The 22,756-nt window shown below is 40.1% G+C and overlaps 1 protein-coding gene across 1 annotated transcript in view; it reads left to right on the forward strand.

Annotated features, from left to right (window-relative positions):
* LOC135203462 (uncharacterized) overlaps positions 1-22,756 on the forward strand; it is an 84,702-nt gene that overhangs the window by 38,791 nt on the left and 23,155 nt on the right. The window contains 11 exon segments of the mRNA XM_064233187.1: positions 158-475; positions 11,302-11,396; positions 11,913-12,171; positions 12,852-12,975; positions 13,296-13,468; positions 13,802-14,080; positions 14,461-14,584; positions 15,377-15,576; positions 18,090-18,977; positions 20,730-21,099; positions 21,830-21,975. Of these exon segments, the coding sequence (XP_064089257.1) occupies positions 158-475; positions 11,302-11,396; positions 11,913-12,171; positions 12,852-12,975; positions 13,296-13,468; positions 13,802-14,080; positions 14,461-14,584; positions 15,377-15,576; positions 18,090-18,977; positions 20,730-21,099; positions 21,830-21,975 (2,976 nt within the window).

Consider the following 22,756-nt stretch of genomic DNA (forward strand, 5'->3'; position numbering starts at 1 on the left):
GTCTGGTGTCTTCTGCATGCCCTTTGTATCGACGCGACGGAGCAACAGACTTGACTTAAAAAAAAATTAAAAAAAAGCAAATTCCTGCAGAAGGAGGAGAACTCTTCCCCTATTCCCTGTATCTCGTGCGATTACATAATCTTCCACCCCCCTTCAGGAATCCTCCCGTCCGCCGAGGGAACGGGCGAGCCCTACGGCATCAACAGACAGCTGGTCGAGGGCGCAGCCAGGGCGGGATCCGTGGGCGGGCTCAGCGCGCCCTCACAACGTGGGTTGTCTGCCACACCAGTGCCTGCCCTGAATCAGGTGGTGGACGGGAACTCGACTGACACTGATGGAGGAGAGGTGGAGAAGGCTTTGACCTCCTCCTCCGGCGACAATGAGACACTACCCGAGGACGCGGGTCCTCCGGGGCAGATCCTGACGGAGGAGGATGCGGAAGAAGGTGACATGACGAAACCTTTGCTCTTCCCCGGTAAGTTTTCGAAAGCATGGGGGTGCCGGGGGGCGTCTCTCTCGTACCCCGCATTGGACGACGATGACTGCATGGGCGTTGGATCACGGGATGCCCTCCTTTTGCATCCTTGCATATCCTCTGCAGGTGGCAGCCTTCGAGGACACAGACAGACGCACGCGTATGCATGAGAGAGAGACTGGCATGTTATCACTGCAGGGTAATGCGCTGGGACCTCTACTCTTCTTTTCCAAGGATGACCTTGAAGGAGGAGAATGGCTGTCCAGGGCATTTGCATGAGCGACACAATCTACTTTCCGTGACTTTCCAAGGACTTTCCAAGGACCTGCATCTACTTTCGGTGACTTTCCAAGGATATCCTGCATGTGGCTCTCTTAAACACCCCCCAAAAAAAACAAAGATATATAATAATAACAGATATTATAAAAGCCATTCTCCACCTCTCATCTTATGGTTCCTTGACGCATGAAATAAAAGGATCTGTTTTTAAGTTCTTCTGGCATTTCGAGGACTCATACCTACTCTGAGCATGACTAAGGCCTCTAAATTTCTCGAGGACATCCTCACGGCCTAGGTAGAGGGCCCTGTACAGTGAGTTGTATGTGTAAGTGTTTGCGTCCTCAAGTGTAGCTCCACCTGACACCTACCCTCCTACCTGCCTGACTGCCTTGTGCAGCTTTGTCACGAAACCACCACAACAGAGGGAATCAACAGCTCCTCCATCCACAGCGCATGCGCGGAAACACCGACCTGTGGCGTGGGTGCTCTTGTTCACGATTGGATTATCGACGCATGTGCATCGTACCATTACACTATAAAAAAAATAGGAAAGTTGGGGGCGGGTTAGGGGCCGGGAAATATAGATTGAAGGAGGGAAGAAGATGGGGACTGAACGCCCCTATCTTATGTGGCTCTGATGGTGCATGAAAAGGATCGATGTCGCCACTTTTTTTCTCTGTTGCATGACACCTGTGCCTGACTGGACTGGATCAATTATTCACCTGGTGGGGGCGTGCCTCCTTCTTCTGTTGCTGTTCTCCCCCTCCTGGGAATCCTTCTAAGCCTCCTACGTACTGGGAATCCTCCTAAGCCTCCTATGTACCCTCAGATTTACATACAAGTCTACATTTACCGTCCTCCTGAAGAAGGCAAACCACAAACGAATGAACTCCATCCATCTCCTCCTAGTGCATGACAGGGAACGCCTCGTTCCTTCCGTTGTTTTTGTCCTTCTGTTTCTAATGTCCTTCTTCTGGGCCTTCGTCTGAGCCTTCTGCGCTTCCTCAGAAGGCATATACACAGACCTGGTTTCACGAAGAAGGGGAGCCAACCACAAAGGCGTGGCGTCCATTTTTCTATTTCTAGTGTATGGCAGGGAACGCCTCGTCTCAACTGAAGGTGCAAAATGGAATATACTCTCCCTCACCTTCATAACAGACTCTTACTACTTTCTCTCCTCCTCCGTCCTCCCTCCTCCTCCTCTCCTTCTCTCTTCTTCCTTTCTTCTTCTTCTTCTTCTCTATAACATACACTTTCTGACTACTTTCTCTCCTCCTCCTGCTCCCCTCCTCCTTCCTTCTTCCTTCCTTCCCCTTCCTTACTTCTTCTTCTTCTTCTTCTTCTTCTTCTTCTTCTACAACAGCATACCAACAACAGCAACAACAAACAACTCCTCTTTTTCCACGAAACGAGAAGACAACCTTTTGTGGGGGGACCTGAAACACTCCTCCTCCTCCTCCTCCTCCATCTAGTTCAACAACAGCATACAAACAACATCAACAGCAACAAACACCTCTTCTCTTTCCACGAAAATCGAGGACAAGCTTTTGTTGGGGGGACGTGACCCTCCCATGGCCACAGGAACGAATCAAATGCTGCCTAATAACGACACGAGCATTTCCTGCCCTATACCGAGCATGTGTGCAAATGGCTAATAACACTTCAAATCATAATGATAATAATAAGGGTCCAATCTCTGTGGGAACAACCTTCGCGTATGATTTTGTTGGGCCATTTGATTCTTTTTTTTCCACGAACCCACCAACGGAGGCTGTTCAATGCAACAAGGGTAATGGTCTCTTGTTATTGCATGTGTTGATAAGGACAAGTTATTGTTAGTTTTTGATTGATTGCATGGTCGTGATTCCAGTAGGATATATATATATATATATATATATATATATATATATATATATATATATATATTATATATGTCCACAATTATACAGCAAACTGTCTTATACATAATAAAACAGTTTACCATATAATTGTGGAGTTTTATTACAAATTATTTTTTGTTATTATTCAAAAAGCCACAAAGATATTTGGTTTCTAACTCACTCAAACGTTTTCTAAGCTAATGAACTTATACTTGATTCAGGCATAAAAAAATGATCTATTGGCAATAGAGGATCTAACCCCACAATCAACCCTTCTCTCTCTCTCTCTCTCTCTCTCTCTCTCTCTCTCTCTCTCTCTCTCTCTCAAAGACAGATGAAAGAAATTTAATATTGTACCCTTTCCTAGAATTTTGCCATTTTCAAACCAACTAGTTGGTAACAACAAGCATCTGTCATGACAATATTCTCTCTCTCTCTCTCTCTCCACAAAAACAGAAAGAAGAAATTGAATATTTTTACACATTTCAAACAGCTTGTGAATGATCAGCTTTTATCTTAACAGTATTACCCTCTTCTCTCTCTCTCTCTCTCTCTCTCTCTCTCTCTCTCTCTCCTAGTAAGGTCATCAGCATCTATCATGACATCATTGCAAATCCTGACGTGACCCCAACTCCTGTCAAGTAGGTCCTTACGAAATTCGCTCCTAAGACGACACTGACAATTCAGTGAAGTGTCAGAAAACAAACGGAACATTTGACACCAACAATTCACTGACTCATGAGTCACTGACTCGTGACTCAGCGATTTACAAACCAGAAAGCGTCGGTCTCTGGCAGAGCAAGGATGCGTGAGACAAGAAAACATAAATCACGTTGCGATTACAAGATTGCTAACTTTTAAGAATAGGCTTTGCAGATGTTTTTTAAGAATGGATTACCAACATTCCACGTGGACTGCCAACATTTTCGAATTTTTTTGCGAAAGTTTTTGAAGGGTAGTTAAGAGGGATTGCCAATATTTATACCAGGACTGCCAGATTTGAATCAGGATTGCCAATATTTAAGCAAGAATGTTTTTGAAGGGTGCTTAAGAGGGATTGCCAATATTTATATCAGGATTGCCAATATTTAAGCCAGGAGTGCCAATATTTGAACCAGGATTACCAAAATTTCAACCAAGATTAACAATATTTAGACCAGGATTGCCAGATTTAAACCAGCAGTGCCAATATTTAACTTATCATTGCCAATAAATAAACCAGCATTGCCAGTATTTAAACCAGGGTTGCCAAATTTAAACCAGTATTGCCAATAAATAAACCAGCATTGACAATATTTAAACCAAAACTGAGGGTGAAACTGTTTGAACTTATAGGTGTACAAGTGAGCAGGCGTTCCAACATAACAACGGATGTAAACAAAACAATATAGGCGTTTACGTTTTCCAACACCAGGAAGTTAAGTGTTTTAAACAACGGAAAACACAAAGAACAGTCTGTAAACATATAACCAAACTTAAAAATAAAACATTTAGTGTTTTAAATTATTAAAATATAGAGATGGAAGCTGTCCAAGTGGAACATTCGCGCAAACGCGCCCAGGCGTACCAACATAACTTTTGTAAACAAAAGGAAATGATGGCGTTTAGATTTGCAAGCACCATTGAGTTAAGCGTAGTCGACAATTTCATGAAATCTACGCTATACAAAGAACAGACAGCAATTACAAATAGATATACAAAGACGACAGGAAAAAGAGAATTCTATCAATTCCATCAATTTCCCGAACGGCAAAAGTGAGAAAATAAAGATAAAAGGGGAAAAAAGATTGATGTAAACAAGTCCTCTTATGAGCTTCCGACGCATCGAATGAATTGCGTCTCTGGATACAAAAATAGAACTCGCCTTGAGAGATAGCTAAGAGGTGTGGTGAAGAAACAATGAATTGGAAAATGAGAGAGAGAGAGACCTTACCTTACCTTACAGACCTTACATCTTGTTCGGGTTGCCCCAGGTCCCTCAGTGTGAGGCACCTCTAATGTCTACCAGAGAGTTGCTAGTACATCTTCCGGTATATTTTGCATCTTCCAATCTTGGATGGTCTGGGATGCAGTTTAGATATTTGTCGAGCTTATTCTTAAACACATCTACGCTCACTCCTGATATATTCCTCAGATGAGCTGGCAACGCATTGAATAGACGCTGCATTATCGATGCTGGTGCGTAGTGGATTAATGTCCTGTGTGCTTTCCTTATTTTTCCTGGTATAGTTTTGGGCACTATTAATCTACCTCTGCTTGATCTTTCTGATATTTTTAGTTCCATGATATTTTCTGCTATTCCTTCTATCTGTTTCCATGCCTGAATTATCATGTAGCGTTCTCTTCTCCTTTCTAGACTATATAATTTTAAGAATTGTAGTCTTTCCCAGTAGTCTAGGTCCTTAACTTCTTCTATTCTAGCTGTAAAGGACCTTTGTACACTCTCTATTTGTGCAATATCCTTTTGATAGTGTGGGTACCATATCATATTGCAATATTCAAGTGGACTACGAACATATGTTTTATAAAGCATAATCATGTGTTCAGCTTTTCTTGTTTTGAAGTGCCGTAACAACATTCCCATTTTTGCTTTACATTTTGCCAACAGAGTTGCTATTTGATCATTGCATAACATGTTCCTATTCATCATCACACCAAGGTCTTTAACTGCTTCCTTATTTGTGATGGTCTCATTATTAGGTCCCTTATATGCATATAGCTTTCTTTCTCTGTCTCCATAATTTATTGATTCAAATTTATCAGAGTTAAATACCATCCTATTTACCTCTGCCCAATCATATACTTTGTTAAGGTCTCTTTGTAGAGCGTTCCTATCTTCATCACAAGTAATTTCTCTACTTATTCTTGTGTCATCTGCGAAACTACTCACTACCGAATCCTTAACATTATTGTCTATGTCTTCAATCATAATAACAAACAGTATTGCAGCTAACACCGTACCTTGCGGCACACCGGATATTACCTTGGCTTCATCCGATTTCTCGTCGTTTGCAATAACTATCTGTTTTCTGTTGTGTAAAAATTCTTTTAACCATCTTCCTACTTTATCCACGATATTGTGTTTTCTAATTTTCTTCGCTAATATATTATGGTCTACTTTATCAAAAGCTTTTGCAAAGTCTAAATAAACCACATCTGTTTTCATTTCCGCTTTTCATATTTTTGAATATGTTCTCACGGTGGACTAACAGTTGGGTTTGTGTACTTTTTCCGGGTACGAAACCATGTTGTCCTTTATTAAACAAATTATTTTTTATTAAATGTTTCATAATATTTTTCTTCATTACCCTTTCATACACTTTCATAATATGTGATGTTAGACTCACAGGCCTATAATTACTTGCCTCTAGTCTTGATCCACTTTTGAAAGTAGGGGTAATATATGCTAATTGTGCTCATCATAAATCTTGCCTGTATCTACACTTTGTCTTAATAATATTGCAAGTGGCTTTGCGATAGAATGAACTACTTTCTTTAACAAAATAGCAGGAATTCCATCAGGCCCTGCAGCAGCTCCATTTTTAATTTCATTAATAGCCTGCACAATATCAGCTTCATTAATATCTATGTCAGCTAAATATTCACTATTTTCATCCCTTACTTCTATATCATTATCTTCATTATCTATTCTAGGGGTGAATTCTCTCTTATATCGTTCTGCCAGTATGTTGCAAATTTCCTTTTTTTTCATTCGTTAATCTCCCTTCAATTCTCAGAGGGCCTATTTCTATTCTTCTTTTATTCATCTTCTTCGCATATGAGTATAATAGTTTGGGGTTTTGCTTGATATTTAATAGGGTTTTTTCTTCCAAGTCCCGTTTTTCATTTTCTTTTGATTGTATAATCTTTTGTTCTGCATTTTCTATCTTACTTTTTAGTTCTATAACTTTCCATGCATTTTTTTCTTTTGCAAGACCTTTTTTCCACTTTCTGATTTTCTGGAACAAGATCCTTCTGTCTCTTGGTATGCATGAATGATGTTTACTTTTCTTCTTCGGTATATATTTTTCCACTATTTTCTCCAATATTTTATATAATATCTCCGTATTTACCCTTATGTCATCACTTACGAAAATGTTATCCCAATCTTTGTTTAATTCTTCATTAATTTCTGACCATTTTATTTTTATTTTTACTGTAGAAGTTGTATTTTCCATATCCTTCCCACTTTTTCATTTCTTGCTTATCTCTATTTTCACTTGCTTTGGAATGAACTGTTAATTCTATGACATTATGGTCTGAAATACTCGCATTATAAACTATTATTTCTTTAACATAATTTCATCTCGTTCACAAATACTAGGTCTAAAGTATTTTCCTTTTCTTGTTGGCATGTGATTTATTTGTTGAATGTTGTATTCTAGTAGCATATCTAATAGCTTTTCAAATTGCCTCTTATCTTCTGCACTACTATTACTCTCTTTTTTATATGTATATGTACAACCACAATCTCCTATTCGTTCTTTCCATTCTACGAAAGGAAAGTTGAAGTCACCAGATAGGAGAATAGTCCAGTCCTTGTGATTTCTACATATATCATCCAATTTTTCAATTATTAAGTCAAACTCTTTAGTATTAGGAGGTCTATATATTACTATGTTCATCAATTTTTCAGATTCAAATTCTACCGCTATTAGTTCACATTCTGAGTTACTATATTTCTCATATATTTTTCCTTGTTTTTTGTCTTTCCCATATATTGCGGTTCCCCCTTGATTCCTATTTTTTCTATCTGATCTATAAGTTTGGAACCCTTTTATTTGATCATCATTCCCAGTCTCTTGGGAATACCAGGTTTCACTTATATTCATTATATCTATTTTCTTTTCATTTTGGGTTAGTTCTTCTAAGTACTCTATTTTTCTTTTTGAGTTACTCGTAACTAAACCCTGCGCATTCATCACTATGATGGTTTGCGTGTTTTCTCCTCCATTTAATACTGGTAGTAATAAGGATTTTCCCATGTCTCTTTCCTGTTCTGGTATGTTGTTCTTTTTTCATTTCCAGAAATTCTGACATTAAAAAATCAAACTTTTCCATAATATTTTGATCTTCCTTCATCATAATTATTCATTTTGTGTCTGAATCTGCATTAATTTTCTCCGTTTCTGCAATATCCTCTTGCATAATAAATACAGTTATTATCTCTTGAGTAGAATTTCGGAGCTGATGCTTTGAAATTTTTTGCTGACACCTCTGCATATCTCATTGGTGGTTTGCTTTTCTCTTTTACCTGATATTCTTGATTTCTCTCTTTATTTGTTTCTTTCTTATTTTGGATTTTATTACTTGGTTGGTTATTTATTTGATTATGATTCATGGCTACAGGGTGCATATATTTGCATTTTTTGTCGAACTTACATCCTTTTCCTTCTTTTAGGTTTTTTACATATTTTGGATGCAGATCTCTGCAATCATCCCCATATCCATCTAAGTATGCACATTTACCATATATTTCATAGTTTTGACATATCTTAGGATGTTTGTAGTAACATCTTTCTCCAAATCTGCAATTCCCTCTTTTCAAAAGGTTGCAGATTTTGTCTTTCTTGTCTATTTTTTTCCTCTTTCCCGTCATTGTATAGATCTGGGTAGAGCCTCTTCGGGATTTGCTTTTCTGTTGTCATATCGTAATTTATTTCTTCGTAGGTATGCTGCTTTATTGCCTCATATGTAGTATCAATGAGTATCTCTGCATCCATACTTTTATCTTGTTCTTTGTTTTCCTTATTTTTTTCTGTCATTTCATTTTTGTTTACTTCTCTTCCGTTTTTCCTCTTCTTCTTTTTCTTCTTCTTCCTCTTCTTCCTCTTCTTCTTCATCCTCAACTATTTGTACATTCAATCTTGATTTAATAACATTGTCTATCCATGATAGACATGTTTGAACAAAAAATTCTTGTATCTTTTCTCAAATCTTGTATTACCTCAAGCACACTGTGGATGGGTCGGAATGTTGCATGCAGCACATTTTCTGATTAGGTTTTGTGGATTGACTATGCTATACCAAACCTTACACAGTTTGCATGCTTTTGGCATTCTTTTTCCTAATGCATCAATTAGGATATTCACAAGATTCACCTTATTCATTTTCTTTGTCGGAATATGTTGGTTTATGTATATTTTCTTTATGAGTCTCTTGACCACTTGGATTTTATTTGGAACTTCTTCAATTATTTTCAAGATGTTTTCATTAGATTTGTTCCAGTTTGAAGGATTATATCCTTCTAATATATCTATGAATGCTTTTGTATCTTTTTGGTTAGGACTGTTGCTGATTTCATAGATGAGAAATGCCAGTTCCCTTCCTGCTACCTCATCGTATTGCGAATCTGCTAAACACGCCAAATTACGCCACCTCTTCCCGCAGTTGGAACTTACTGCCATCTTGTTCTGATTTATAGTATTACACTTGATAAACTAACTTAGAAGACGCTTTATAAACTTGTGATATCTGTTGATTAATCTGACTTCACGCGGGTACGTCTCACCAAGCAAGATGGCTACTACGAGAGAGGGAGAGAGAGAGAGAGAGAGAGAGAGAGAGAGAGAGAGAGAATTACAAAGTGATCGTAATGAGGGGACAGTTTTTTGTAACGTATAAGGAGCAGGAGGTCGATTCAGGGACCTGAATTCGTAGAGAAATTCAGCAGAAGAAGAAATTTAAACAAACCGAGATCCGTAACCGTATGATGTCGAATCGAATTCTTCTTCTTCTTCTTGAGTTTAAACAATCACTAAAACTTCATATCTGTCGTTCGATTTAGATAAAAAGCTTTAAAATGAAGGGTTTTTCAGTTCTCAAACTCTCAAATGAAGGGTATTCTTACTCTCAATACAGTCACAAATGTGGAAAATATATTAGGTTCGTATATAGACCAGAATTTATCTAAGAATTTAATGGCAATTAGCTTTTAATTATAGTCCTATACTTTACAAAGTTTCGTTAAAATCCATCTGCAACTTTGCTGACTATAATATATAGTTTTAAACACACACACACATACACACGCACACACATAACAATCCAAAATACACTTTAATTCTGGAAGCCATAAGTACGCAACACGAGCATGGGCCTAGCAACATCATCTGACAAAAAATAAATCGACATTTGGCACACCTACAATCTGGCAATGAGTCACAACGATGCTTGAAAAAAAGAGGAGGTTAGAAGGTAATTGGGGTTAGAGGGAGGTGGGCCAAAGCGGTAGGGTGCCCCAAAAACAGAAAGGAGAAAGTTAAGGGGGAGTTTGGGGCGTAGGGGGGGGGGGGTTAGTAAAGGTCCCTCCCTTCCCGAAATCAAAGCACACCTCATGAAGACAATTTCCCAAGGCTGATTGGGTCCAGGTCTCGGCAAAGGATCCGGCCGAGATCTAATTTAGGGGTCCTTAAAAAAAGGAGCTCCCTCTGAGAGAGAGAGAGAGAGAGAGAGAGAGAGAGAGAGAGAGACTGTATAGCGTTTCAATTATTCCTGTCTGGTCCCTTTCAACGACGCGGGAATCTGGAATTAGTTTCTTTTGACGGATATATATTTTTTCTTTAATTTATGGTTTTTCTTGTGGGAATATGAGTCTGGCAGAGGGATGGAATGACCATAGAGTAACCACACAAAGAGAGAGAGAGAGAGAGAGAGAGAGCTATACTAAGCGCAAGATTTTTGAGACTATACTTCTCCTCTCAGATTCATAGTGTTTCCTTTTAATCAAAACTGTCTCGCGGAGATTAGAGACTTTTTAGAGAGAGAGAGAGAGGAAGAAAGACCTGCACACCAATAGATACTGAAACCAATCAATACGAAAAACTATCTGAATGATAAAATCTGTCTAGCCACCGAATAATACTCGTCCGCCAGCCTCCTATGATCCTCAAGGGATCATAGAAAACGGGAATATTGGCGACACACTTCTTTCCTTTGACCACTAGCCGGAAGGGGTAAGAAATCATTATTTCTTCTTCTTCTTCTTCTTCTTCTTCTTCTTCTTCTTCTTCTTCTTCTTCTTCTTCTTCTCTGTGATTCCGGACGAAGAGAAGGTAAGTGAATTTTGATATTTTTCGAGGCGTCAGAGCCAAGACTAGAATTTATTTTCGATTATGAAATGGGAAAATAAATCTCTGATTCGAATTGTCCTTGGTGTAAAAGAAGCTGTTTCTGTCCTAATATATCAATATATATAGTATATATATATATATATATATAATATATATATATATATTATATATATATATTTATATATATAATGACGGTGGGCAGACAGCTATATACATTCCAATAGGGGTTGTAGCAAGACAACAGCTCACGATGATTAATTTATCGAGATGTGTTGTGCCTAAGACATTGGCACATCATCAGTCTGGTGTGAAAATCTGATTTGGTTAAAAATATTAAACCAAAATAAAAATAAAAAACTATAGAATATAAATTCACAGAGAAGTAAAGCTCTTTGACGAGAAAGCTAACTTATCAATACTAAAAGACTATACCTATCAGGTCAATGTTTAGGGCATGAAACGTCTCAATGAATTAATCATGTGAGCTGATGTCCTTCTGGAACCTATGTTGTGATGGCTATATATATATATATGTATATAGATATATATATATATATACACAGTTAACACCCCTTTTTTCCTTTGCGTATTCCAGCGTCCATCCCAGATTGCAACGATGGGAAAGGTCAGATCAGGTACGAGAGGATTCTGGACACTGTTATGGACCCTTCGAACACGCCCTTCGATTCGGTAAGGCCTTATTTTTCGGTCCTGTTACTTTTGGATTTTTTTTTTTTTTTTTTTTTTGCCATCTTTTTCGAATTTTCAGTCATTATACTGTCAAGAATGTAGCTGATCAGGTCATTATCATTATTGTTATTGTTATCATTATTAATCATTATTATTATTCAGAAGATGAACAATATTCATATGGGACACTCCCACCACACCCCACAGGGGCCACTGACTTGAAATTCAAGTTTCAAACCCAATTTTTATTATTATTATTATTATTATTATTATTATTATTATTATTATTATTATTCAGAATATGAACCCTATTCACAATGAACAAGCCAACCACAGGGGCCACTGACTTGAAATTCAAGCTTTGCTAAGTATATTCTAATTAATATTATCATTGAAGAACTCACATAGGAACAGTAGCCACTCAGCAGCTATACTGTTTACATCATTACCACTTAGTATGACTACTTCAGCTCACATGGGACAGCTCCTCACCCCACCCCATCCTCTTCTCAACAGATCAGACTGAAAGAGATCCCTGGAAACGTCCTGGCCAAATGCGAAGACCTCTGCCTGAAGGACAAGACTTCGGAGACGGACATCACGACGACCTGCATAGGCTTCGATTACTTCCCCGGCAAGAGGTTCAGCAGCTACAACTTCAACCTGGAGTACACGGAGACCAAGTGCCTCACCTACAGGCCGCTGGGGCAGTTTGACGAGGTCCGCTACAAGAAGTCGAATGGGAGTTACCACATGAGGGAAGTCTGCTATGAAGGTGAGTTTGGGATGGTCTGCAGCCAGGGGTTGATACAATACTTGAAGAGGCTCATATTAACTACAGAAATACATTTAAGGGTATTAATGGGTATAATTTGCTGCCAAAGGGTTGACTCGTTACTTGAAAGAAGTTGATTTTATATACGGAACTAAATTTGGATTTAGTACAACTTGAAGCATCTAATTTTAGGTTAGGGAAAGAAACCGAATTGTGAGTTTGCTACCAACTCTAGGGATTATATTCAGCCAGGGAAAATAATGCTAATTAAGATTTATCATTCAATTAAGTGTGAAGCACTTTTCAGTTAATGGCCTCATACAACTAGGAGTATAAGTTATCAAGATTTCATGAAATTGTCAAAAGGGCGATTCTGTCAGATCTTGGGATTTTGCCCTTCATTGAAACTCAATAGCTTCTAGGATGCATCTATGAAATGACATAGATTCTCGAATAACAGCTCACCATTTAAACCTGGATATTTTTTGAAGAATTTAAGAATATTCTTGCACAGGTTCTTCATCCGAAACTGTTGATCCTCTTAAGTCAATTTAAGTGTATGCTGTAACCTGACCTAGCTTTATACATTGTAACAAAACCTTACCCTTTCAGAAATGCTTTTGACCTAAGCACTAAGTCTTCACAATATAAACTACTTCTTTTTTTTATCTTCCAATTAGCATCGGCCGTCAAGACAGAGTGCCCCACTCAGAAGTACGTCATCGAGAGGATAAGAGAGATGGACTTCTTGCCTCACGACTCGATCATAGTCCAAGCGAGGACCCTCGAGGAGTGTCAGGACAAGTAAGAGCTGGGTTTTCTACACCTTTCTCTGGAACTCTTTGCTTTTCCTTATGTTTCCAGAAGTGTTTGGGTTGTTGTATATTCTAGGAAATGGTTGTGACCCTTTAAGGGGTCAGAGTCATATTGGCGAGTTCATTTGTACTCATTTGATTTTGCTAACTGGAGTAATATCTCGGGCTACACTACCCTCGGGATTCTCTGGGCAATCAAAAGATTCATCGTCTGTATAAAATAAACAGTTGAAGAAGCAACTGAAAGTATAAAACAAGCTGGCAAGAGAATGATTTTTAAAAAGAACCTAATGTATCCAATCAAAACAGGTGCCTGAGTCAATATGCGGAGGAGAACGTCAACAACACCAGGGTCTGTAGGGCTGGTTCGTATGACCACGAGAACAAGAGGTGTTACCACTCGGCCTACACTAGGAGAACGCACCCTCATAAGCTTCAGCCAAACCCAAGATTCGATTATTTCGAAAACACCTGTCTGTCAGGTAAGTTCCTCAAGGTTGTGATTACAGATCTAGTTTGAGTTTGTGTTGGTAACCATCGCTTCAACTGATGAAGTCCTTAAGGATATGATTACAGATTTAGTATGAGTTTAAGTTGATAACCATTGCCTCTACTGAAGAAGTCCCTATCTAGTATGAGTTTAAGTTGGTAACCATTGCTTCAACTGATGAAGTCCTTAAGGCTATGATTACAGATCTAGTATGAATTTAATCTGACAAACATCGCTTCAACTAATGATATGCCTTAACTTCAACTAATGATACCTTAACTAATGATACCTTAACTCAATCTCCCAACACCTCCTCCACCCTCAGTGGACCGCAGATGCCCCAAAAACAAGCTGATGTTCGTCAAGGAGACCAACCGCGAACTGGGAGGGCCTTACGACATCCTTGTCCACACCGGAATGACCCACGAGGAGTGCAAGACCAAGTGCCTTGACGGCGAGGATATCCTCTGCAGGAGCTTTGAATACGAAGCCCAGACAAAGACCTGCGTTCTGTCTGACGAGGATTCCTACAGCAGGCCAGGTGACATGAGGCCGTCCCTCTCAGATAAGAATGAGTACTACGAGCTTCTCTGCATTGACGGAGGTGAGTTTGAAGAGGGATGCACTGAATTTAAGAAAGTCTTGTGATAACTCTACCAAATAGAACCGTTGGATAAGCGTTCTACCAACCTGAACAGTCAGCTGAAGTGTTCTACTTAACTGAACAGTCAGCTAAAGCACTGCAAATTTATTTCTTTCTTTGTGTAGGTTTAATTTAATACTGGGATCCTTCAGCAATACAGCTCATGCATTGACCAGTAGATGAGTCAGTATCTGATGACGTTTTCAATCACAGAAATAACACCAATGAGAAAATGTATTCTTTCTCATTAAAGATAAAAATGATTAGCCATAACTGAAAACACAGAAACTCCCCATCAGCCAGTCTCCTCAAAGGTAATCTTAACCCTCCTCCTGCTGCAGATAACGTGAAAGGAGATTATGTCTTTGAAGATTCTGACACCCAGCAGCTGAACCAGAGAAGGTACCGTGACGTCCGAACGGCATTCCAGCTCTTCAGAAACAGCAGGCTTCAACTTAATTCTGGGTAAGGTTATTTTAGGTTCTCAGAATCTTATGCCATACGTTTCAGTTATGGTCAATCTTGTTCATTATATTTCAATGCTTGACAATATTCCACTGTTCAGAGGCTGCAGTTCCTGTGGGTCTGTACAGACTGTTAGAGACTGTAGTTTCTGTAGGTCTGTACAGACTGTTCAGAGCTGTAGTCTCTGTGGGTCTGTACAGACTGTTCAGAGGCTGTAGTTTCTGTAGGTCTGTACAGACTGTTCAGAGGCTGTAGTTTCTGTAGGTCTGTAGATATCAGACATACAGATCATCCTTCACCACATCGGTTATTTTACTACTTTTGCCATCATTGTCATCTCCATCAGATCTTGTAACTTTCCAGGCCCCTTCAATCTTTGCAACAATGCAGTCTTTTGCAAATGTTGCTATGCTCTGAGCTGTAGCAGATACTGAAGCCTGCAAGCCTGCAATACTGCAAATCATGTGACATTCCAGACCACTGCAATTTTTGTGGCATTATGGTCCTTTGCAAAAGTTGCAATGTTCCTATCTGTTGCAGGCCCATGCAGTTGCCATGCCTCCAAATCTTGTAACCTTTCAGGTCATTGCAACTACTGAGATTTCAATTTATTCTAGCCAACACATCTCAAATGCACTGAAACTTCAGTTCTGCTAGAATAGATCATCTGTTTACTAAAGATTTCAAGCTCTATCAAGTGAGATGCAAGCTGTCTTCAATGCCTGGACCTACTACGCTATGAATCAGCCTTTTTCAAGCGACTGCCCCTTTCACAAAACCTCTCTCTTCCAGTTTTCGAGGAAACAGAGGTCGCGAGCGCTCCCGCCTGACCTTAGCCGAGTGTCTTGACGAGTGCCTGGAGGAGAGATCTTTCACCTGCCGAAGTGTCATGTATTCCGAAAGGTATCAGACGTGTCAGCTTTCCGAGTATGACCAACTCAATGGCAACCTCGTGTATGACAATGAAATGGACTACTATGAAAACCTCATGGGTAAGTTTGCTAGTTTATGGTCTTACTTGCTTTGGCATACTTCGCACTCAGGAGTGTTTAACAAATATAATACTAAGACAAGGAGAGACCTTACAGCTTCAAATGAGAGAAAGATAAAATATCAAGACAGCTAGGATAGTAAGACCTAAACAAAAGTGCCTCAAAGGAAAAGAAAATGAACTTGAAGGCCTAAATTAACTTTTAATATGCTTAGGTAGATAGAAAGATATTTCCATACAGAATAAATTTCTTCAGGTTATTTTGATCTAAACTAAAATGAAAACCTTACCAAAACTGTTCCAAAGGGAACTGCATCTTGATACATGTCTAAGGCTTTCAGGATAACACAGGTAAGCAACATTCTTAAGATTAAGTTTCTTGAACTTTGATACTCTGATGCTAACTTAATAGCATACTGAAACGTGATCATCTGTACATCTTTTCCCCAGAGCCCAGATGCACATTTAATCTTGATATACAGAAAACGTTTACAGGTTCTCTCTAAAGGTTTTAAGCTAAGTAGAAGTGTGATGATATATAATACAATTGAATTGTAAGCGATGTAGTTGCACACAAATGGAGTATTAGTATATATATACGGTTGGAATGCATACAGAATGTATATAAACATACATACATGCTTGCACACTCGCACACACTTTCAAATTCTAAGATGACAATAGAATTTTTTACTTTGAAGTAGGTATACTACCAAGATGATAGATATTTATCATGCGTGCAAGAGCATTTCGATTGTGGCGAAGACAGATAGATAGAGATAGAGAGAGGAATGTATGTAAACATACATACATACATGCTTGCACACACACACACACACACACTTTCAAATTCTAAGATGACAATATAATTCATTACTCAGAAGTAGGTATCCTACCAAGACTATAGATATTTATCATGCGTGCAAGAGCATTTCGCTTGTAGCGGAGAGAGAGAGAGAGAGAGAGAGAGAGAGAGAGAGAGAGAGAGAGAGAGAGCAGAGGGCTTTGCCTTCCATTTCTGTCGCGACGCTAAGACCCAACACGAGTCCATTTTTCCCTCCTCTCATCCCAAAAAAGGATCCTGACATAAGCCCAAGTAGCTTTGAAAGCGTCCCACAAGGCTCTTTGCATCACGTCGAAGCTTTGCAGAGCACAGAGTAGCTTTTCTGCTCCTGATGTGTGTGTGTGTGTATGTGTGTGTGTGCTTGTAACAAGAAAGACTGTGCGTGTCCCCTTCCTTTCCCAAGGAAGGCGAAAATTCAAGGAAGGAGTCGCCAAGGCAGCCTGAGTGAATGTCTACTAAGGGTTTTGTAGGATCTCGTAGAATTACGAACAAGGACATAGATTCTGTTTGAAATTTGACAAAAGTTTTATTTAGAATTTACATAAAATTTTGGTAACATAAAATACGACTGAGAATTGGAAAAGGTTTAGTCATAGAATCTAGGTACGCTTAAAATACAAACTACCAATGGAACCTGAATTCAAAATGAGGACTAACTTCCACAAACTAATCTTTTATAATCTTTTACATCTTGTTCTTGCAAGATTGCTTTAACAAACGGGGGTTTATTATGATATAGCGGCCTAGTAGACTGTTAAAGGTGGTGTTTCCCTTATTTGACTTTATCCTAACCTGGGATTCTGGTCAGGCTAAGTAAATTGAAGTTTATAACACGATGTAATCCCCACCAAAAGAGGGTTATGATATCAAACTGTTTGATATCCTTAAAAATTTTTACAAAATCGTCTGATGTGAATGAGAACAATATTTCAACAAACTGGGAGTTGGTCTCTATCGGGAAAAGGAATATCTTTTAACTGCTCTCTTTCAATTGGGCTTGAAAACTAATCAATAACAAGGATAAATGGCTTCAGTAATGTAACATTTACCTTGAATACCTTCATATACTTCAAGTATTCATGTCTCTGCTTTCTGCTGTAGAAGATTGTCCAGTCAGTAACAACATACTTGAGCTACTTGAGGTTGCCTGTCTCTCTCTGCTTCTTATCTCCATTACAAACTATTATTATTCAAGTTCTGGGTCATCTGGGTTCTTCTGTATCCCCAAACTCTACAGGAAAAGTTTCCCTTCAAGCCATTCTTGACTTTACAGTATTGCGCACAAAGCAAATCCAAAAAGCTGACTAGAACCAGTAAAGATACTTCAGCTAGACTAAAGTAGACCACAGGTATGAGATTTAATGGTTTCATTGTCATGTCAAATCTGGATTATTTTGGGTTCTTTTTTATCCTTAAACTCTACAGGTAATGTTTCCCTTTAAGTCATTCTTGATGTTACAGTATCACATAGAGTACTACTGCACACAGAGCAAATCCAAAAAGCTGACTAGAACCAGTATAAAGATACTTCAACTAGACTAAAGTAGATCACAGGTGTTAGATTTAGAGGTTTCATTTAGTGGTTTCATTGTAGTTTCAAATAACCTTTCCAAGCAGTCCCGATAGAGATTCACATCCTTACGCTCACGAGTATTGGTCGCCCTTGTTAGAGAACCTGGTGGTGAACCGAGGGGGTGAGGGCAGCAGCTCCGCCGGTGCTGTGGCCGGGGACAGAACCGGTGCGTCTGCAGATCACGGCTCCGCGGGAGGCGTTAGGGAGTCCGGTCCAGGGAGCGCCGGGCAAACGGGCCTTAACCGACCGGTCTCCGGCAGTGGTGGGTTCGCCTCTGCCGGGGAGTCTGGGTCTCGAGTGAGTTCGAGTAACTCCTTCTCAGGAGGTGGCGGAGGCAGCAGCAGCTTTGAAGGATCTGGCTTCGGAAGCAGCAATGGCGGAGGAGGTAGTTTTGGAAGTGGTGGCAGCAGCAACAATTTCAGCAACTCAAGAGGTGGTGGGAGCAGCACCAGTTTTGGAAGCTCTGGAAGTGGCAGTAATGGTTTTGGGGGATCCAGGGGCAGTAGTGGCAGTGGTTTCGGTGGCTCCAGAGATACTAGCAATGGTTTTGGTGGATCTAGGGAAACCAGCAACGGTTTTGGTGGCTCCAGAGATACCAGCAGCGGTTTTGGTGGCTCTAGGGGAAGCAGCAGCAGCAGCAGTGGTTTCGGTGGATCCAGAGGGGGAAGTGGAGGCTTTGGCACCAACTTCGACACCAGAGGAAGCGAAACCTCCGACGGCCGTTTCGGCAGCAGCAGCGACAGGAGATTCCGTCCCTTGAGCGGTGCCCTGGACGGCCAGCCAGGACTCTTCAACCCCATCAGCACCGACTTCCGAGAAACCAGTACCAATGGAGGACGCCAAACGAGCAGCTTTGGATTCGACAGCCGAAGACAGCAGCAGGGCAGTTTCGGATTTAATGCCGGCACCTTCGGAGGAGAGCGCCAGCCTGACTCGACGGGACCAACCAGAGGAACTGCTGTCTCCCCCATGGACAGCGGGGAAGGTACAGCCAACAAGCATGAACTAGAATTCTGGCTTTTTAAAAAAAAAAATTCCATGAAAAGCGATTTCAAATGCATGACATTCTTTTAGTTGATATTTATCATCAGAATTGCATGACTGACCTTATAAGTGTGTGCCGTTTAACCCATAAGCCCGCATGAGAGTGCTTCCGTACAATAACCCCGTTGTTTGCATGGATGCTTTTTACTAATACATTTGGAATTCCTCTTGTTCCAGGAGGTATATAAGTAATGTACATCCTGGTTCTCAGATTCTAATGTGCATTACCAAAGAGAGAACAGTGCATGGCGATCAATCATTCAGCCGTTTTTGCATGACAAGCCAAAATGTAATGATAAATCGTTTTCTGCGACAGCCATGTAACCTCTGCATGCCGTCAGCATGTTCAATACAAAGATTTGAGACTTCGTTGCATCTTTCGCTGAATTTCATGACAGAGAAGTGAGAGATTTAATGGAGAAAGTGCTATATCTTCAGGTACCAATGCAAGGAGAACCACTGGAAGAAGACCCAGGACAATGACCGTTTCTTCAACTTTTTGTTTCATCTAATTCCTTGGGGGATTCCTCGTAGTTCTCTTACTCATGCAGGACATTTACAACTGATTATCGCCTGTGGAATTCAAATGCTACGCTTTTATATTCCATCAAGGAATCTCTTTGGTGTATACATGTGAATCATACAGTGTATTGCCAAAGACCTTATTTCATACTTGCACTTTATCATTGATTCTAAAAAGTAAATTCAGTCTTACAGATATTTATAATGGTTAAGAAAGGTAGTTAGTGCTCCCACATTAATTTTATAGTTAGGGGTTAGACTGAGCTACTAACCTTTTATTTCAGCGTTCCAGAGGTCACGCGTCAACTTTTTGTCCTCACTCGCATGTCCTCGAAAAATATGACCCATTCTATTATGCCCGGTCCTCACTCACAAAACTTTTCACAGGATTATCACACTTAGGTTAATCAGATGTTTTAACCATTCTCCAACTATTGTTCATTGTTCAACTGGTTTTTTATTGCAGTGAAGTGAGTTAGGATGTTTCCCTTTTCATTTCAGGTGAGATAAAGTACGTATATTACATGATTTGCGACAAATTTGGAAGCATGACATACATTCCCAATCTCGAAAATAAGATTTTAAACTCTTGAAAGTTTAAAATTCAAGCAGAATCCAGATATTCTTATGGCATTTTCCAAACATTACACTTTGCCGCACTAGAATAAATATATGGATAGGCTTAGGACATGACAAACCCTGACAACATTTCCCAGTACAGACTTTCCAAAATTTATGAAAACTTAGAATAAGATACACAGTTTTAGGTAAATATTTCAACTAATTAATTAAGAAAGCTCATGAGCAACTCTTGTTATAGTACATACACTGCTATAGCCACTCAAATGTGTGTTTCACCCAGCAACACCTGTACTCACAGTAGCGTAAACACAGTTACAACTTGACGATCATAGCAACTGTGTGACTCAACTAACGGGCAAAAGTTACTCACAAAGTAATGTTTGTTTTAAAGCACTCTCAAGTGTTGTAGCCACTCAGATTCACGGTAACTAAGTCACTGTGTGTTTAACAACAGAGCGCAAACTCTCCCACGTAGCACCAGCCGCAGCAACATAAACACACAACAGGAGGAGCTGAAGTGTCCCGTAGCGTACCCTTCTGTAGTAGCCTACTGACGAGAGCCCGTCTTGGGCGAACTCTTACCTTTCAGAAGCCAACAGTGTCGTTGGTATTTCAGGCAACAGCATTGGTTTTGGCAGCAGCAGCAGCAGCAGTAGCAGTGGCAGACCGTACAGCCGGCCGCCATCTTATGGCGGAGGGTCAGGCTCCTCATTTGGCAGCTCCTCCGGTGGGAGTTACGGCGGTGGCTACGGCAGCAATTACGGTGGTTCGCACGGGTCTCAGAGTGGAGGCTTGGCATCCTCCAGATGCTACGACTCAGACAACTTCGAGCCAGTAGGCACACGTCTGAGGCTGCGCTCGCCCTACGTCCGTGACTACATGACCGTGAGTTCCCTAAGCGACTGCAAGAGGGAGTGTCTCAATCAGAGGTCGTACACGTGTCGCAGCTTCAACTACAGGTGTGTATAGACTGACGAACTGTTTCCGTACGACTGCAAGGGCAATTTCTGAGACCATAAATAAAGCTCGGCATTTTATGAGCTGCTCCAGTAGTAAGAGCCTGTGTCAGCACAAGGCTGGCTTAATTATAAACAACATCACTCAACATAGAACCATTTGTATATTGTACTAAAAAAAGATTGTGAAGCTAAAAATGAGTTAACTGCAAGAATACTGCAGTACTTAAATTTCATAGGCAGTCTGTGATATAATACTTATGCACCATATTTTTATGTTTCAGCCTTTAATTTAAACTTTTTTTGTGATCAGTTTTAAGTAAATTCAGCCACTGTTTTTAAAAAGTCAATTCTACTATGTTTCAATCAAACATGGTAATTGTTCCATATCACTTCTTGTAGCTGTCATGTGCTCTCTTCATTTACTATCCACATACATATATGTTGCCTGGTATTTGAACACACACTTCTTAATTTGCTGCATTTGTTTCTTTGTTCATCTCTTTCGCTTTCCAAACAAGATAAACCGATATTCCATTTGCCACATCTAAAAATTCTTTGTAGCATTCACACCTCAAATACCAGCCCTCGTCGCTATACTTGGCCTTAAACTCCAGTCAATCAAAGTGGTATGCCAGAATTTTTCTATCACACTTTACTTAATCGCCTCAAAGAGACATACTCTGCATCCAGTACAGCGTAACACAGGTCTTACCTTCAAGCATGCCCTTAGGTACGGAAGCAGTAGGGAAAACTGCGAGCTCTCTGACGAAGACACCCACACCTATCTCAGACTGGACAATCCCTCGCACTTCGATACAGATGCCAGCAGCGATTACTTCGAACACTCAGGGCAGCGGTCAGCTGAGTGCCAAGAGGGTAAGCCTTGTGACCATACCCCATGACTGATCATACGCGGTGTTTACTTCTCTGTGTGAATCTGTCCTGTGACATAGCATTAACTTGTCCTCTTTTTCTTAATCTTCCATTGAAGTGGATTGCTTTGACCTTGTGGAATTTATTTAGTAATGAAGATTTGGTTAAGTCATAATTGACCACCTGCTCAAAAACTTTATACTAGAATGTAAATACAACATTTCCAACATTGTCAGCAATCCAGTTCCTCACAGACCCAAATCAGAGTGTTCTTTGAGGATGCCCGATTTGGTTATTCCTCTCCAAGTACGAACAGGACCCAAAACTTGGAGAACCAATCGTAACGTAGTCTAAGCCTTTCCGCAGGTACAAAAAAACGCAGATGTGGAATGGACGGAGCAGAAGGAAACCACCAAAAATGTCAGTCTTAGATTTATCACAGATCAGAACCCAGAACCAGTCAGGAAGCCAACTAACCTCAAATCAAATGTCTCTCTCTCCCCTCTCAATTTCTAGATCCTTTTTCCCAGAGAACTGCGAATTGTCAGACGTGGACACCAGTACATTGCCAGTGTCCAATGACACATACTTTGAAGATATGACGCTCTACCAGTATTATGAAAGAAAAGCTATGGACCATTGTCTGGATGGTTAGTCCGCCAAATTTTAGGCATGCAAAGGAAGATTAAGTTCAGACTTTGGGAAAACGTCTACCCACTTGCAGCTCATCTCGTTCCCAGGCCTTTGCCCCCCATTCTCGAGCACAAATTGATATCTTTGAGAT

This window comes from Macrobrachium nipponense, chromosome 36, assembly GCF_015104395.2.
Source record: "Macrobrachium nipponense isolate FS-2020 chromosome 36, ASM1510439v2, whole genome shotgun sequence".
Lineage (NCBI taxonomy): Eukaryota > Metazoa > Arthropoda > Malacostraca > Decapoda > Palaemonidae > Macrobrachium > Macrobrachium nipponense.